Below are 17,452 nucleotides of genomic sequence, written 5' to 3' on the forward strand. Positions count from 1 at the left end.
TAAATGCTTGATGTCCAGATGAGTGGACGTTTTTGTAACTCTGTGAAAAATAGGTTCATAAAAAAAAAAATTCAATCGCATTGTTTTTTTGTTTTTGTTTTGTTTTCATGCCAAAAGAAGAATAAAAACACTCAGGAAAACTAAAAAAAACTTGATTATGGTTCTCATAATTCATACATGAAAGGGTTAAAATTACTTTTACTTCTCTTAAGATATTTCAGGTTGTTTGTATTTGCTCAGGATATTGTCACTTTTTGTGAAAGGATGGCATGCAAATGTTAACATTTTTATGTAACTGTACCTTTTTTTTACACTAAATCAAAGAGACAGTTTTGGAGTTGTCATTATTTATCAGTTATTATGATGGTATTTTGGTCTGACCCACTTGAGATGAAATTGAGCTTTATATGGCCCCTGAACTAAAGTGATTTTGACTCCTTTGACTGTTATTATCTCAGCGTAATTTTTGCATTTCACTGATTCATCCCACAGTTGAGATTGGACAATTTGGCTGACCAGTTCTGGCTTGTGCAAACTATACAAACTATAATCAGAAACATATGAATTAATGTGTTTGTTATAGATATAAAATGGTCAGTGGCATTCATTGTTGCTGCTTTTATTTTGAAAAGTGTAAAAAAAAATGACTAGTTAGTAATAAATGCTGATTAAATCCGAATTATATGTAAATCACAACATTTTCTTTATCAAACAAAATGGAAGCATGCTTTCAATACAATCAGTCAAACTTTCAAGAGGCCTACTTGTAACATAAAGGTAGACATGGTATTTTTAATGAAATCACTGTAACGTCAAACTGTAGAGAAATCAGTACATTCACACAATTCAGATTTAATACTTTTGTCATTTTAACTTAGACATACTTAAACTATCATTAGAGAAAGAAAGTGGTACATATAGCCTACTTACAAGAAAAAAGTAAAATGAACCTGATTTTTGAAGGTATGTCTGTTTTATGTTTCTTCATTCATTCATTCATCTTCTGAACCCGCTTTATCCTCACTAGGGTTGTGTGTTTCTATTGGAGCTTATATTATTGTGTTCATTATGAGATTTGATGATCTGTTAACAAGCCACATGTGGTTGGACTACGCTATTACTTCAATATCTATTAGTCAACCAAGCAAAACCTTTAATTTAATAATCTAATATATCTCAGAGTTTAACTAAAATGCGGTGCGACTGTGAATCGAATACAGTGAACATTATTTTAATATAAGTAGCCAGCTTTTAATACTGACGTAGTATCCAGCATAATATCAGTAGCATCAGGCTGAGCCCCAGCATCAGCAGCAGCAGTGAGACACGGTGTTGGGTCCAGGACAGGCTGTGAAGGGCTGAACCAGAGGGGGGACATCTGGACCTCAGTGTCTGCTCCACAGAGTCCACCAGGCTGTAGGCTTTTGGACAGTATCCCAGCTCCTGACGGGCCTTGTCGATCTTGAAGGTGTGGCTCACTGCGATGTTTCTCACCTGGAAATGTCAAACAGGGCTATGTGAGGGATGTTCACATAACTTCATGGGCTGAATTTAGGCTAAGTTTGAAAATATTTAAACTTTTTTTTCTAGTATGAAACTTCCTCTGCTCCTCTTGAAAACATCTCATATGTTTGTAATCGTCCTCACTTTCAGGTTTACATCACAGAGATACTGTTCAGGACCTTTGCCATGGCAGTGAAAGTGGAGGCTAAAAGGAGAGATAAGTGTCACATTCTCCTTGGCTCCTTCCACTACTTTCTAAAAACATGCCTCCCTTCTAGAAAAGTCATTTCTTGAATAATTTTCTATAACCTCCTGAGACCCAGCAAAGCATTTTTGTACTCTGTGGGTGACATGAGTTTCACAGCTTTATTGAAAAAAAAACAAAAAAAAACAGTTCTGTAAAAAAAAAAAAAAAAAAAAAAAAAATGCATCTGAAAAAACTGTTGCATTGTGCCATTTCAAATAAAAGCAATCAATTGATAAAAAAATAAAAACATAAAAAACATAAAACTTGTACCTTCCTGGGTCTCAGGAGGATATTGAACTGGGAAAGGTTGGGTTAAAAGGTCCTGAGCCCCCAGTACTCTTTCTTATGTGTACTGCACATATTGTTACCTGACACACACACACACACACACACACACACACACACACACACATATGTATATATATATATATATATATATATATATATATATATATATATATGTGTGTGTGTGTGTGTGTGTGTGTGTGTGTGTATATACATACACATACACACAATGCTGCAAACAAGTCTCAGGTAGCCTTTAGCTTTGTTGTTGTTTCCAGGTGCTTATGTGTTTATTTCTAACAAGAAATATACAGGTAATATGTGCACAGTATTGAACACACACAAACTTAATGGCCTCTGCAGGTAAAGTGTGTATTAGTGTGATTTAGATTGACTGTCTGGATGTTGTATTATATAATATTGTGTTATACTACACACCTTCAGAATGTCTTTCAGAGGCTTTCATGGTCTTTTATCCTTTTCTCTGTGCATATGGTCCCATATAGCTTCTACAACATTCATATATTTTCTGTAAAAATACATCTAATTTAAGTAAAAAAAAAAAAAAAAAAAAGATAATGGCTAAAGATACACCAATAATCTGAGGCATATGGAGACATGTGATTTGTGACTGTTTAAATTCAGTGAATGGGACAAGAGTTTAGAGACAAAAACTATTTCTACTAAATTGGGTAAAAAAAAAAAGTTGGGATTTATAGTGACAGCCAGTTATTGGATAGAGAATGGTCATTTCCAGAAAACCACTATAACAAGGTAGTTTCCCAGCTTTATAAACCAACAAGTACATACGCATATTTTGTTTTTCATACAATGAAGACCAAGCCACTTTTTCATTAAAAAATAATGCAATGGTGAGTATTATAAGCATCCCCAATAATGAATAATGAGTGCAGAGGGGAAAAACTGCGTCCAAGGGGAAATAGAAATTGAGGCATGTCTATAGATCACATCATCATAATGAAAGATAGATGGGATTGTTGCTTTGACAGTTGTTTTCCCCTTTTGACTTAAATAAAAGCTGCAGGTTTTTCACAGCTTTCTGTACAGATCCTCCAAAACAATAGGGAAGTGTATCATTCACACATAAATAAACATGACCGTTTATTAGAGCAGAAATGATATTATTAATATAAAATGTAAAAAAACAAACAAACAAACAAAAAAAAACAAAACAGGACCTAAACCTGACCCTTGTGGTACACCTTTACACCTTTGTATATTTTGTCCTAATATAGACTGTCATACAAGGACCACTGTTTCATGCATGAATATCGTGGTTGAGGGAATATCAAAACTAATTTGCATGATGCACACTGGGAAGGCATGTCATGTTCCAAGTCACTCAAACATAACAAACATGCCTCATACTATTAATGTAATGTTCATTTTAAGTTTTAAGTCAATGTACTGAACATGCAGGTTTACATTCAGTATAAAACCTTAAGACTCATTTGGATGGATTTTAAATAAATGAGTCAGTTTGACCCTAAACAGAGGAGGTGTCACATGTGTTTTTATCATCTGAAAAGACAATAGATAATGAAAACCTACAATGAGTGACATATATCAAGTAAGTTTCTGACAGAATTTTGATGATTAAAAATGCATTAAGGTGTGTCACATGGACTCAGGAATCATGGCAAGTGAGTAAAAGCTCCTTTTTGTAGAGAAGTCCAGGCCAAAAAGAGAGCAAGGTGACACTGTCAGGCTAATGGCACAGATTAACCTTAGTTTGGTGAACTTGGTTTTACATTGTGATAGCCAGTGACTGACGGATGAGTCTGGTTACTGCATCCTCTTACCACCCGAGTATAAGGTGTCTGCATGTGATTACGCACAGTGATGAAAGTGTTTAGACAATTCAAGACAACAAAGAAAACATGTAGTGGACAGAAAACAAGCTCTTTTCTAGTTGTTTACAATGTACAAGCACTTCCTCTTTACAAGATCCCGCAACCACAAGAAGTCTGCAAAACTGGTTCAGTCTACAACATCTCCATGGAACAACTCATGTTCACCACTCAGGACTCATAAAGCAACACCTGCTTTATGAGTCCTACAATCTTGCAAAACAATCTAGGATTAGCTATTATTAACCACAGACAGTGGAAAAAATGCCAGAAAGTCAAAGGTTTTCGACTGTATATTGAAATTGTTAGGACAACCTTTTGCTGGACCGGTCAGTCATCCTGATCACAGTGTCTATATTATCGTTTACTGACCTCAGATGTACCTGTCGGACCTGACGATACTTAACCCTATAACGCCAAACATCTCATATTTGATACATGAGTTTTGAAGCCCTCTACATGGTCAGTGTGATTTTTTTTTCTTGAAAAACCTGATGTATACAATTAGATACATGCAATACACAGATAATCCACCAGGGGGGAGGAATTTGTTCACCAGAGGCCTTTCCAGTGACACTACAAGATTGTAATTAATGAGGAAGGAGGCAGAACTTTGCCAATTTTGAAAAAGAATCACCAATTTGTTAAACAGGTTTGTGTTATATTATGTTTTTGTTTGTTCAAAAATAACAATATTTGAGCACTTAGACCAGATGTATCATATATGATACAAAACTAAAACTCATACATGGAAACTGGTATTTGAAAAAACATTTTTTTGGTTGTACAGAAGGACCAATAAAGGCTCCAGTTTAAAAAAACTGGAACTTTCTGTCAATTATTTAATGGTTCAGGCTTTACAGGGTTAAAAAGTTTGATGTACAATAGTTGGTAATGACGCAGGTGTTGCAGTGATTTTCTGTATTGTTTGCTAAAGTAGCTGAGACTGGATTGTCCTGTGGGGAGCCAAAACACAGCTGATAGCTTAACATGAGATTTGGCATGATCATTTGAGCCCAGCCAAGAGGTTGTCTAACTCCAATCACCATAGCAACAGCCACTGTACTGAGGTCACTTCCTGTAAACTTCATCTTGAACTTCCTGTTCTGACCCTCAGCAGTTTATGTTTTATTCACAGGACAATCATCAATCCCCCGGCCTGCAGCTGTCTGACAGAATGAGCCTCGGGTGCAGGCCCACAGGCTCAGCTTTGGTTTCTGCCTCATCACACATTCATGAGGACCTTACTGCCTGCGACAGTGGCTCCTTAAGATGATCATAAAGGTTTCCTCCCAGGAGGATTACAACAAACTGCCTGAACCTTTCAGACTAGAATCACTTCTGATGAAAGATCTGTTTTTTTGAAAACGTGCCACCGACCAGCAGTGAAAGTCTTCCAGTGACTTTTGTTTACCTGCCAATATTTCTGAATTAATTGCTGTGGGTTTCCATAATTCATGCACAAGAGATACCATCAGATGAGGGAGGGGGAGTACAGGGGGCTGATAGGAAAATACCTGCCCTAATGAAGTCTGTCTTCACTGTTGCGAGAGAGACTTAAACAAGAATCTGCTCATCAGAGGGAAGGTAACCTAATCCCCCATGTCAAATACTCAACACACATTACTTTAATTAGACCAGTACATATGCATGCATACGTTCACACACAGATACAAAGCGCTTTAACTTTCAACCCTACGCACACTAGAGTCACGCCACCATGATCCACAATCTCCAGCATTCCTGAGAGAATGAAGAAAGGGCTAAAAGAGACATGGAACATGAAGAATAATTACCTCATTTCTGGTGAACAGGAGAGGCACTTTTATCACAGGTCTCAGAACTATGTGCACATATTCCATCAGGATGGCTGGAAAAAAGAAAACATATGCATCTATCATATATGTCAGCAGATTTAGGGGGTTATGTTATTAATTGCAAAATAAAATAGAATATAAAAATGTTTTTCTGTTACAGTTACTGAGGAAAATATGCAATTCAATCAGCTGATAATCTAAATGCTGGTGATGACAAATGGGTTGTATTATTTTGGTAAAAGCTTACATGTAGAGTATAACAGAGAATCATATTGGAGGAGGTAAAGATGTAGCATAAAAGCTCATTTTGATGCAACAAATTCAGTAATATTTTCCCTCTGAAGGTGTGTGAGGTGTTGGATTAAATGTATGTTTTGGGGACTTTACAGGGTTTTTACCCAGTTTGAAACATTTGTTAGAAAAGTTAGCAAATATAATAAGTTACATTAATTAATGAATTAGTTACATAGCTGTTTAACTGTGTATAGCTAGTAATCAGGGATCAATTACACTTCAAAAGCCTTTACTCTGTATATTCATTCATTTTCTGAGTTGCTTAGGACCGCAGCGATGCTAGAGCATATCCCAGCCACCATCATGTGAATGTGGGGTACCCCCTGGACATGTCACCAGTTCATCACAGGTCTGACATATACAGACAAACAACCATTCACTCTCACATTCACTCTTACAGGTGATTCAGATAGACCATTTAATTTATAAAGGTGAATGTCTGTGGATGGTGGGAGGATACACTGTGTATAATAAAACAGATATCAAGTCTTTTTAAAACAAGTGGTGCCAGGCACAACAAACCCCGCCCCTCGCACGTATTGTAGCTTATTTTGGCATAGATCCAGCTGATGTCATCATGTCTATGCGTGTGCTGATGTCAGCATATCAGTTGCCTCTATATATGTGCCAGGTTTGAAGTAAATTGAAATAAAATTGATGTTTTTATAGAAATTTTAAATTTTGCTCATTTTAAGTAAATGGGAGAAAAACAAGACTGAAAAAACTCATAAAATATTTGAATTTTGACCAATTTTTCCCAAAATGTAACCACATTTATTTTGGGTCACTGGCAATCTATAAATCCAATTTGGTATGAATTCAACCAATAGTTTTGCTGCTGCAGACATTTGAAACAGTGCCCATTATAAGTAAATGGGGGAAAAAAAGGAGTTTAAAAAATCATTAAGAATTTGAACTTTGACCTACTGTGCCCAAAATGTAATCAGATCTATTCTGGGTCACTAGCAATCTATAAACCCAATTTATTATGAATTCAACCAATAGTTTTGCTGCTAGATTGTTAACAAACAAACAAACAAACAAACAAACAAACCAAACCAAAAACAGTACCCCTTGCCTCCCCTTTGAGGGGCAGGGTAATAAATGTGAAAAAGGTGAGAGAAGTGAAGTTACCTGCTGCGTAGACGAGTGAAAAAGGCAGGTTTATCAATGGTCTGCTGTAACCCAGCTTTTCAAACTGTGGGGGAAGGAAAATCAGATCAGATTATTTTTAATTTAGTGAACCTCAAGTTAACAAACACTGCTGAAACTTACCAGTGGTGTTAACCATTCAAACAGATTGACAGAATTTCCATCATTGATGAAATAGGCCTGTCCACTCTGCAAAAGCACAGAAATAAACATTTTCTAAATCTTTATCTAAGTGAATAAACTGATGAAAATCCAATCATTGGCAACGTGAATAGTAAATGAACAACAATTAATCATGTTTAAGATTTTTTTTTTTTTTTTTTTTTTACAGGATAATGACTTTATGGAAAACAGGCCAAGATGATTCTGAATTAATCATTAAAATAAACAAATGCATAAATGTATAAAAAAAAAAATAAATAAAAAAAAACCACATTTGGTCTACTTTATTTTGGTTGTTTTATTGATATAAGTTGTCTGATGCGTTTTGTGGAGGGTGATGTAACTCACAGCGATGCAGCTCCTCTTCAGTGTGAGCGCTTCAGCTGCCAGAAGATGAGCCAGAACCAGGTTGTCGACATGGACCCAGTTCATCCTGGCCTGGGAGTCACCAAACCTGAAACTGAACAACCGCCGCTCCACATTCACCTGTTCAGACAGACAAGTGGATTCAACCATTTCATCAACTGCTTTGTTTATGGTTAGAATTTATATCCTCTATGGGCCAAATCTACAAAGAATGGTTTGAGCTTATAGATCTCTGATTTACCACCCATAAGACTTCAGAAAAGATTGTGAGCTACTGATCTGATGGCAAACGAACATCCATAAAGATTTCACACCTGAGTGCAGTGGTTCTTGTTTTTGAGTTGCATTTCAGTTTCTAGTATTTCAGGATTTTCTCCACATTTATAGATTGGTCCATAACTTCAGAAACAAAAACACCTCAAATTAAATCTGCAGTTAACAAAGACATGCACAACCAAACCTGCCTTCATGTATTTTGTTTCTTTTACTTTTGTAGCTTTTTGCATCTTTAATAAAATCCAGTGAAATGTAATTCAAGGAGGTCTGAAGTGTATTCCACTGAAGTCTAAATCTTAACATATTGATGTCACTGATTGTATCCACTGTTGTTATTTAGTGCTCATTGCAGTATCACATCATCATTAAACATTAATTAAATGTCATTCAAACCTCACAAACTCAAAGATTTGAAGAAAAAGAGAGAGACAGAAAGACAGTGAGTGAGGAGTGACTTTGTATGCAGTTTTCTCCAGATGTTAATTGCACTTGTCTGGTTGTTTTTCAGTTTGTTCTGACTGTTTGTAACTTAGGTGTTTTCCTTATCAAAGCTTAATTGCAAAGAAATATGTGCTGAATATATGCATACAAGTAAAAGTGGCCATGGCTCAGGAGGCAACCGAAGTGTTGGGTTCGAATCCTACTTTAGTCATGTCCTGTTGTGTCCTTGGGCAAGACACTTCACCCACCTTGCCTCCAGTGTATGAATGTGTATGAATATTTGGTGGTGGTCAGATTGGCGGTTTGGTGTGAATTAGTAGCCACGCTTCCATCAGCCTGCCCCAGGGAAGCTGTGGCTACCACCACCAGAGTGAGAATGTGACAGTGAATGAATAATGGATCAATAATGTTAAGTGCTTTGGGTGCCTTAAAAAGCACTATAGAGGATATATAATCCATTATTATTATTATTATTATTATTATTATTATTATTATTATTATTATTATTATTATTATTATTATTATTATTAATAATAATAATAATAATAATAAAAGCAGCATGGTTCTGGTGTAAATCTGGCTGTATTTTACAGTCATTCACTAATATTAAATGCAGTTCAGCCAACTTTAAACAGTAGCATTACCCGATTGGTCAAATTCATGGGCGTCGTTAGACCTGTTTAAGATGTTTAAAATGTTTAAGATGTTTTGGCAGTAGCCCCAGATCTTTGAGCACACCGTTTTAAAAATATCCAATCTAATCCAATCCAATCCAACTTTATTTATAAAGCACTTTAAAACAACTGCAGTGGACCAAAGTGCTGTACAGAAGAATAATTAAAACCAAAATAGAAGAATAAAATACAGAATAGATTTAAAGACATAGAAACTGTACAAAAAGGAAAAAGTGCTATACAGAAGAATAAATAAAACCATATAAAAGAACAAAACACAAGATAGATTAAAAAGCCATACAATTAAAAACAACAAAATAAATAAATAAAATAGATAAATAAGAACAATAAACCACTACCAAATAAAAACAATAGAATAAACAAAATAAATAAATAAATAAATAAGCATATGAGTAAATGCATGTTCCCTTCATCATTGGCGCCTGCAGCCGTATGTTTGTGCTCGTTGCGGTACTTATGGAGAAGTCACCCCCCCAACGGTTATATGAACTACTCACCCCACCCGACCCCCATCGCAAATTTATTTTTTTACACTCATAGTCAAATTTCTCATTAAAATTCAGTCACTTTAGTTGGGATCCAAAAAATGTTCTGGTTTTCATTTGGTAATCAATTTGCAGATATAATTCAATAAAAAAATTGATTTGTGTGGTTTGTATCTTTATTTTCTATTGGGTCATTTATGTGTTGCTATCTATCTAGCATTTATGGCAGTCAGTACAAACAATCACAAAACAAATAATATAATAAAGCAGATGCTATCTTTAACTGGCTGCTTCGGAGAGATCAAAACCTGTACATTTATCACTTATACATTTATTGCATGCTTTGTAATGATTAAACTTCTGATTAGTGTGTTAACTTAACATGAACAGCAGTAAATGTGACAGAGCCTGGCACATCAGGCGCTTCACCAGACTGTGCTGCTGCCTTTGAGAGGAAGGAATGGAAGAAAAGGGGGTTGTAACTAGATGCCTGGAGAGCTCTATCAATAATGTAGACTTTTCAGGCAGGAATATATTCTGACAGGAAAGGGGCACAAGACACTATAAGATGTACATTTTTCCAGCACCAACAGAAAAGACGGTTATGTTAATCATAAAGAATGAAATCTATATGTTCTGTAGTGTCAGTCACCATCACTCTGTGGAGGTGTCTCCTCTCATTTGGTCCGTAGATGCCACAGGGCCGTAAGACGCAGGTCCGTAACAGGCTTCCACCTGAACAAGAAATGAGTCAAACTGTAAGAAACACATTATGGTTCTGTTCAAACAAACCCTACTTGTCAAGCCAAATTAGAATCAAACAGTACAACAGTATAACAGTACAATACGGATCCTCACAAATCTACTTACTCTATAAAATTTGTTCTGTGTGCATTAATTCACCACTGAAGTGTCTGTTTGAAACTAAGCCTACCAGCTAATGGAAAAAATACAATCGAAGTAGCAGATGTATGAACTTTAACCTGCAGTATATAATGACACAGTGAGCTACATGCACTAAGCTTGATTAAACGTATATGGTAATGGTGATGAATAGGGTGTACAGTTACACCCATGAGGTGAATGGGAGGCTTCACACCTGTTAATGTAAATAACCTATAATATATTAGGAGCTATTTATGCGTGTGTGCGTGCAGAGTCAAATGAATGTGGGGAACTCAAAGGTATTGTCGAGTCCAGCTCTAAATTTATACTGGTGTCACTGCTGTATTGGATTGCAAACATGGGAGGCTGGGTTTCCATGGCAACACCTGCATCAGTCCCCTGTATAAGGCTCACACATATTTATACAAAAAGCTAAAGACAGGCTGCAATAGTGTCCGACTGCAAGTTTGTGAGTTTAGCATGAATTTACCATGAAATTACACACTTATCTTCTCATACCTTTGAGGGAGAATCCGTTGGCCGAAAGGATCATTTCCTCTGCAATAGATTTAGTTCTGGAGTAGTGGTCAATGTGCTGAAACAGAAAGGAAAAACAAATAAATAAATTTTATCTATCTATCTATCTATCTATCTATCTATCTATCTATCTATCTATCTATCTATCTATCTATCTATCTATCTATCTATCTATCTATCTATCTATCTATCTATCTATCTATCTATCTATCTATCTATCTATCTATCTATCTATCTGTCTGTCTGTCTGTCTGTCTGTCTGTCTGTCTGTCTGTCTGTCTGTCTATCTATCTATCTATCTATCTATCTATCTATCTATCTATCTATCTATCTATCTATCTATCTAATCTGTTTCTTATGGAAGCACTGCAGGTACTGTTAATATAAAGTTAAGCACTGCATATGTGATCCAAAAGATGGTGGTTTTATCCAGGAAATTGATTTTTAGAGTGGGTTGGGTTAATTTTAATTACATTTGGCCAACAGTTAAGTAGAAGATAACTAAAAATGATAACATTATTTTAAGCTTTGTAACATCAAAAATGTGGGCTTTCATGCAGAAAATAACTCAACTCACTTTAAGAAAAACAGATTGAAAGACAGTTAAATTAAAATAAATGAAATGTTTGTGGTAATTAAACTCACAAAATTACATTTAAAATTATTAAGAAATAAAATTTTGTACTTTCATAATATTGTAATAAGAGTTATCAGAAGTTATCTCTGGACTTCTCTGAAATCTATCAAATAATGCAAATTTAGTTTTATCACCTGCGTTTTCCAACATGTAAGGGAGTTAAAGATATGATTGACTGCTATAATTACCAGTCATTGATTAGATTCAATGAGATGTGATTCTATTGCTTTTCTCTGTGGTTTGACAGAAGCATGGATGAGTAACTTCTCTTTTCTACAATAGTTTTCTTTCTATTTAGTCTTTTGATTTGGACAAAGAGGAGAGGACAAAGCTGCAGACTCTGATTTCAGTTCCTGCAGTTTTAACATATTTAGACGTTTTAATCTCCTAAGACCCACCTATGGGTTTTCTGTCCACATTTGTGGACAAGAGTTTCACAACTTTATATAAAAAAAAAAAAAAGAAAAGAAAACTGTCCACCACAAAGAACATTCCATAAAAAATTTAAAAACTGCATCTGAAAAAACTGTTGCATCATAATGTTTCCAATATAGGCACTTATTTAATAAAAAACAAAAAAAGCTTGTACTTTGCTAACATTTCCTGGGTCTTAGGAGGTTAAGGACCTGCAGACTTGTTACAGATCACTATAAAATTAAGATATTCTGTCTACAGTGTTTGAACTGAACTAAATGCATCAGTTTGATACAGTCACTCACTTTGTCAGGGGGAACATAAGGCACTGATGCCTCATCACCATCCTCAATCGGTTTGCCGTCAAATACCACATTGATGGTGCTGGTGTACACGAGTCTAGGGATGTTCCTCTCCTTGCACACTGGAGGACAGCAGAGGAAAACTGCAGAGTTATAAACCTACTACAGCTTCAAATGTTGATGAGATAAAACACTTTCTGCAACACATGCCAATGAAAAATTCCCATTGACTTCCAGATAAGGAGTGACCCCAATTTACTACTGAAACCAAACACTACCATAAACAGAGATTACAAGGGAAGCCTATACATGTTTAGAAAACATTTCAGAGTAGAAGTCTCCATTAGAGTTATATATTAAAAGATAAATAGTTGATATAATTACAAATCATTAAACTGGATCATCACTCTCACAGTCATAAAAATATTGCTGAGTATGTTTTAAAATATTTCTCACCATTTATGACATTATTGGTCCCACCGACATTGACGGATTCTACTTGCTCTTTCCTCAGCTGGAGACAGAGAAAGAGATATTACTACATAATTTATGTACAGTAGATAATAGCTTTAAATGAATATATAGTCCTTGATTTTTTTTTTCCTTTTACAGTTTCCCTTAAATTAAACAGGGAATCTAAAGGGATTATGAACCTATAAAGACCCAGTGTTACTTTTCCATCAGTTCCCAAATTAATATTTCTCTCTATTTACCCTTTCTTAAGCAATTTATCACCATTTATTAAAATATTATCCTCTGTATTTTCTGTTTCTTCAGTAAAAATCAGGTGTTTTCCCAAATTTAATTGAATGATTATGTTGATATTCATAAAATCTTAGATTAAAGTTAATTGTCATAATATCAGAAACAGAGAAAAATGAAGAAAAAGTGACTTTTTTTTAAATAAACCCAGTGTATCCATCCACTGTCATTGATCCAACTCCACAGGTTTTACTGGTGAGTCAATGTTGTAGAAGATGACTGTGTTTCCTCGGTAACTATGGAGCCCCTGAATGTCCAAATGGATCATATCTGATGACCATGAAAAGATGAATAACTGCATTTTACACCAATTATTTACATGGATTGATAGGATTAGTGGATCATAAGTTATTAACCCTTTCATGCATACTGGTCACTACAGTGGACAGTTATTCTACAGTTGTTCTCTTGTATATTCATGGATTTTGTTGTTTTAGTTCCATATCAGCCAACACAGTGGACACTTACGCATCATGTAACTTTGCTGTTTTTGATAAACCTGATCTGCAGTAGCATGTTTGAGTATAAATCAATTGTTATTAGACTATAATTGTCATTTTTTCTTTAACAAAATGTTTTTTTTTTTGTATATTATCTCCATGAAGTGAGTAATAACTAGTATTAGAGTATGTTTAAATATGAGAAAACATCAGATTAGCAGCATTAAATGTGTTTTTATTTAATAGTTTTCACAGTATATCAGTAAATACATGTTTCTTGGCTTCAAAAATTAAACGTTCCATTTGAGTGGACATTTTGTAACTCCATGAAAAATAGGTTCACAAAAAGCTGTCAGTCACATTGTTTTTTTTTTTCATGCCTAAAGAGGAATAAAAACAGGGGGGAAAAATGCATGATTAAGGTTCTCATAATTCATGCATGAAAGGGTTAAACATTTTATATTGGTAGATGATTTTGTAGCTAGTAGCTGTTTGGGTCTTTATGGGTTAACCTAAACCATCTACTGATCTAAACTGTTTAATATATATTGATCCACTAATCCTGTCAATAACTGGTGTAAAATACAGGTATTCATTTTTTTATGGTCATCAGATATGACCCATTTGGATGTTCAGAGGCTCTGTAGTTACCATGGAAACACCGTTATCTTCTACAGCATTGATTCACCAGTAAAACCCATATAGTTGGATCAATGACAGTGGATGGAGACACTGGGTTTATGTTCAGTTGACCCTTTTTCCTTCAGTTTTCTCTGTTTTTGATATAATAACCCTCAACTTTACTTTGAGCTTTAATGAACATCTACATGATCAGTAAATTAAATATAGGAAAACACATGATTTTCACCAGAAAAAAAAAAAACACAAAATAGGGAAGATAATATTACAATAAATGGTGATAAATCACTTAAGGAAGTTTAAATAGAGAGAAAAATTAATTTGGGAACTGACATAAAAGTAGCACTGGGTCTTTTTGGGCTGAGCTTGAATTTTTGCCCCTAAATTGTTCTTTTCAGCAGAATTAAAATAAATGAAGAAAAGAAGAAATGAAGTCAAATTGAAGTCAATTCAACGTTTAAAAGGATGCTGGATGAAAAAGGAAATAAAAAAAAGAGAGAAACGTCACCTGTTCTGGTCCAGACATGCCATAGGACGCTGTGTGGAATATGCAGCTGACCCCATCACACACTTTGTAAAGGGAGGAGTAGTCCCTGATGTCGCTCTAAGAGAGAAGAAACAAGAAGAATCACATTTATTGAATTCACCCCAGTTCTGTGGACATTTGTCTTAACATGCCACAGATGTAGCTCAGTTTATCAGTTATGTTTGTATGTTAATTTACACTTTTTCTAAACATTTCTACAGTAGTGTCGATACAACGCGTGACAAGTTGGGGACTTCGCTGCATAAGTGACACAAAACATAGTGGTGTGAGTCAGTAACCATCCAATGAAAGGACAGTTATAATTAAGGTGAGTGTGCTATGAGGACTGCAGGTGAAACCCGAATCATGTCTCCACCCTCTGTGACCCAGTCGGCAGCTGGCGCTCTGGGGAGGATCACTCACCTGTGTCTGTTTCCAGCGAGCGCACAGACTAACCAGTGAGACTGTGACGCAAGGAACGACTTGATATTTGAGTATACGAACAGTAGTGTGTGTTTCAACAATACATAGAACCACATTTAGAACTGAGGTAATTCACATCTCCACATGTCTCAGAGTTGAAAATAGAGCTGACACAATCATGCTATATTTGGTTGCCATATATATAATAATTTAAGATAATGATTTAATTGTCACCCTATGTTGAACTGGTGACACATCCAGGGTGTACCCCACCATCACCCATGGGTAGCTGGGATAGGCTCCGGCACCCGTGACCCTCACATGGACTAAAGGGTTCAGACAATGGATGAATTTAATTGTCTTTTTACTTAATTTTTTTTTTAACCATCTAAGAAAAGTCATTTAATAGATTTAAACACTGTAATACAAACAAAAAGTGTGTTCTGTTTGGCTTTTGGGATGAATGAACAAAAATTACCCAGGGCAGATTTGATGATAAATAACTTTTATACTCAAAAACTATTACAGAAACATAAAAATAATAGAAAAAACTGACCCTCAAACTTTACTGTAATGGTAAAAATTAATATGGTTTTACAAGTATATTGATGCATGTGTGGACTAGATGGTGCTCTAACCTCCTAAAACCCACTGTCCACATTTGTGGACAAGAGTTTCACAACTTTATACAAAAAATAAATAAATAAAACTGTCCACCACAAAGGACATTTCATAAAAATTTTAAAAGCTGCATCTGAAAAAACTGTTGCATCATGATGTTTCCAATATAGGACTTATTTAATAAAAAACAAAAAAGCTTGTACTTTGCTGACATGTCCTGGGTCTTACGAGGCTAATGTTGGACTCTCCCCCCACTTTTTGTTTGTTTTGTTTTGTTAGTGTAAGTACTTGAGACATGGTATTCTCAAGAACAAAATAAAAGTACATTTAAAAAAAAAAAAAAAGAAGCATAAAAATAAATTACTGACAACAATAGGTACTGGAAGTTGGGTATCTGGAGATGAAGGGGGCACAATATGATGACATTAAGAAATGACATTAAGTGCCCAGACAAACCTTAAAATGAAAGAAACTGTAAAATAATTAAATAATGATGAAATATATTTATCTTTATTTCATCCAGCTATTATTCTATCAATGAAGAGACAATTATGATTAGAAAAATAACTGCAGTCAGCTAAATGATTGTGTAATAATTGATGATTTGGCACTACATTAACTCTTTGCTGCTCTTTGTCCTACTGTAAAGAGCATCAGGCCAATGGAAATGCCTTCATTGTTTTTATTATACTTAGCAATCAGAGCAATAAAAACAGGGGTAAAATAATTGTTACAGTAGAGAAGGGTTACTTAAAGTCATATTACTCAGTTTCCCTCAGGGGTCATTAAGTGTCTGATTCTGGTAGTAATCAGCTCCCTGTGCTCTATTTATCCTGCAGCTTTGTCTCATACTCTACCTGATAGAAGACAGTTCCATCGGGGAGATCACAGGAAGGCCTGTGCATGTCCAGAAGGATCACTGTCATCCCCTGGCTGGCCAACGCTCTCCCCAGCCTGAAGCCAAAGTATCCCCCTCCTCCCGTCACAAGCACCTTCCCTAAGGAGACGCCTCGGCCCAGTGTGGCCTCCTCTCCCAGTCTGGAGGCTGCACACTCTGGGCTGCTGCAGCTGGACGCCGTGGCTCCATTTACCCTGTGTCTGATGGCCACCGCCGGGCCAGAGGCCACAGCGGGGGCTGGGTGGTTCACCCACGGCTGGTGGTTGAGGTGATGGTGGTTCTGCATATGGTGTCCACCGGCCTGCAGACGACAAAGGGAGACGCTGTGGCAGGGAAGCTGCTTCACCTGGCACAGAGATCCTCCACTCTCACTCATGTTGGGACCACAGAGCTCCATAAACCCACCCTACAGTGTCAGAAGAAAGCAGCTTTTAGTCATTTATTTCATGACTATCAATGAAGTCTGACCTGTAAAGTCTTGCAATATGTTAAACAGTTTTAAACCCATAAAGACCCGGTGCTACTTTTGTGTCAGTTTGTGAGCTTATTTTTGTTTTTTATATGGGTATTATTGACATGAAATGGACAAAGTATATTTTTGTTTTTTTTATATGGGTATTGTTAGGAATTGGACATAGTTTATTTTTGATAAGTATATTACTGCTAAGAAATTATAGTTTATTTTTGTGCATTGTTGTTATGAAACCAATAGTATACTTTTGTTTCTGATACATGTATTATTGTCATTAAAAGGACAGAGTTTGTTTTTATTTT

The 17,452-nt window shown here is 35.7% G+C and overlaps 1 protein-coding gene across 1 annotated transcript; it reads right to left on the reverse strand.

Moving 5' to 3' along the window:
• Positions 1-1,251: 1,251 nt before the first annotated feature.
• On the reverse strand, positions 1,252-17,075 carry sdr42e2 (short chain dehydrogenase/reductase family 42E, member 2). The gene is made up of 11 exons (XM_030142224.1): positions 16,638-17,075; positions 14,719-14,814; positions 12,826-12,883; positions 12,373-12,491; positions 10,999-11,074; positions 10,247-10,329; positions 7,680-7,817; positions 7,293-7,358; positions 7,152-7,215; positions 5,703-5,776; positions 1,252-1,494 (listed from the first exon to the last, which is right to left on the reverse strand). The coding sequence occupies exons 1-11, from the start codon at positions 17,073-17,075 to the stop codon at positions 1,252-1,254; spliced, it is 1,455 nt and encodes a 484-aa protein (XP_029998084.1).
• Positions 17,076-17,452: the final 377 nt, after the last annotated feature.

Source organism: Sphaeramia orbicularis, chromosome 8 (genome assembly GCF_902148855.1).
Source record: "Sphaeramia orbicularis chromosome 8, fSphaOr1.1, whole genome shotgun sequence".
In the NCBI taxonomy this organism is placed as follows: domain Eukaryota; kingdom Metazoa; phylum Chordata; class Actinopteri; order Kurtiformes; family Apogonidae; genus Sphaeramia; species Sphaeramia orbicularis.

Bases quoted from the DNA above. Each gene is read 5' to 3' on its own strand.
- sdr42e2 (XM_030142224.1), bottom strand. From the start codon at position 17,075: ATGGAGCTCTGTGGTCCCAACATGAGTGAGAGTGGAGGATCTCTGTGC. The intron at 12,884-14,718 runs GTGACGTTTCTC...CTCTGTCTCCAG, and splicing joins GCATGTCTGGACCAGAACAG to CTGAGGAAAGAGCAAGTAGA. The intron at 11,075-12,372 runs GTGAGTGACTGT...TTTCTGTTTCAG, and splicing joins CTTATGTTCCCCCTGACAAA to CACATTGACCACTACTCCAG.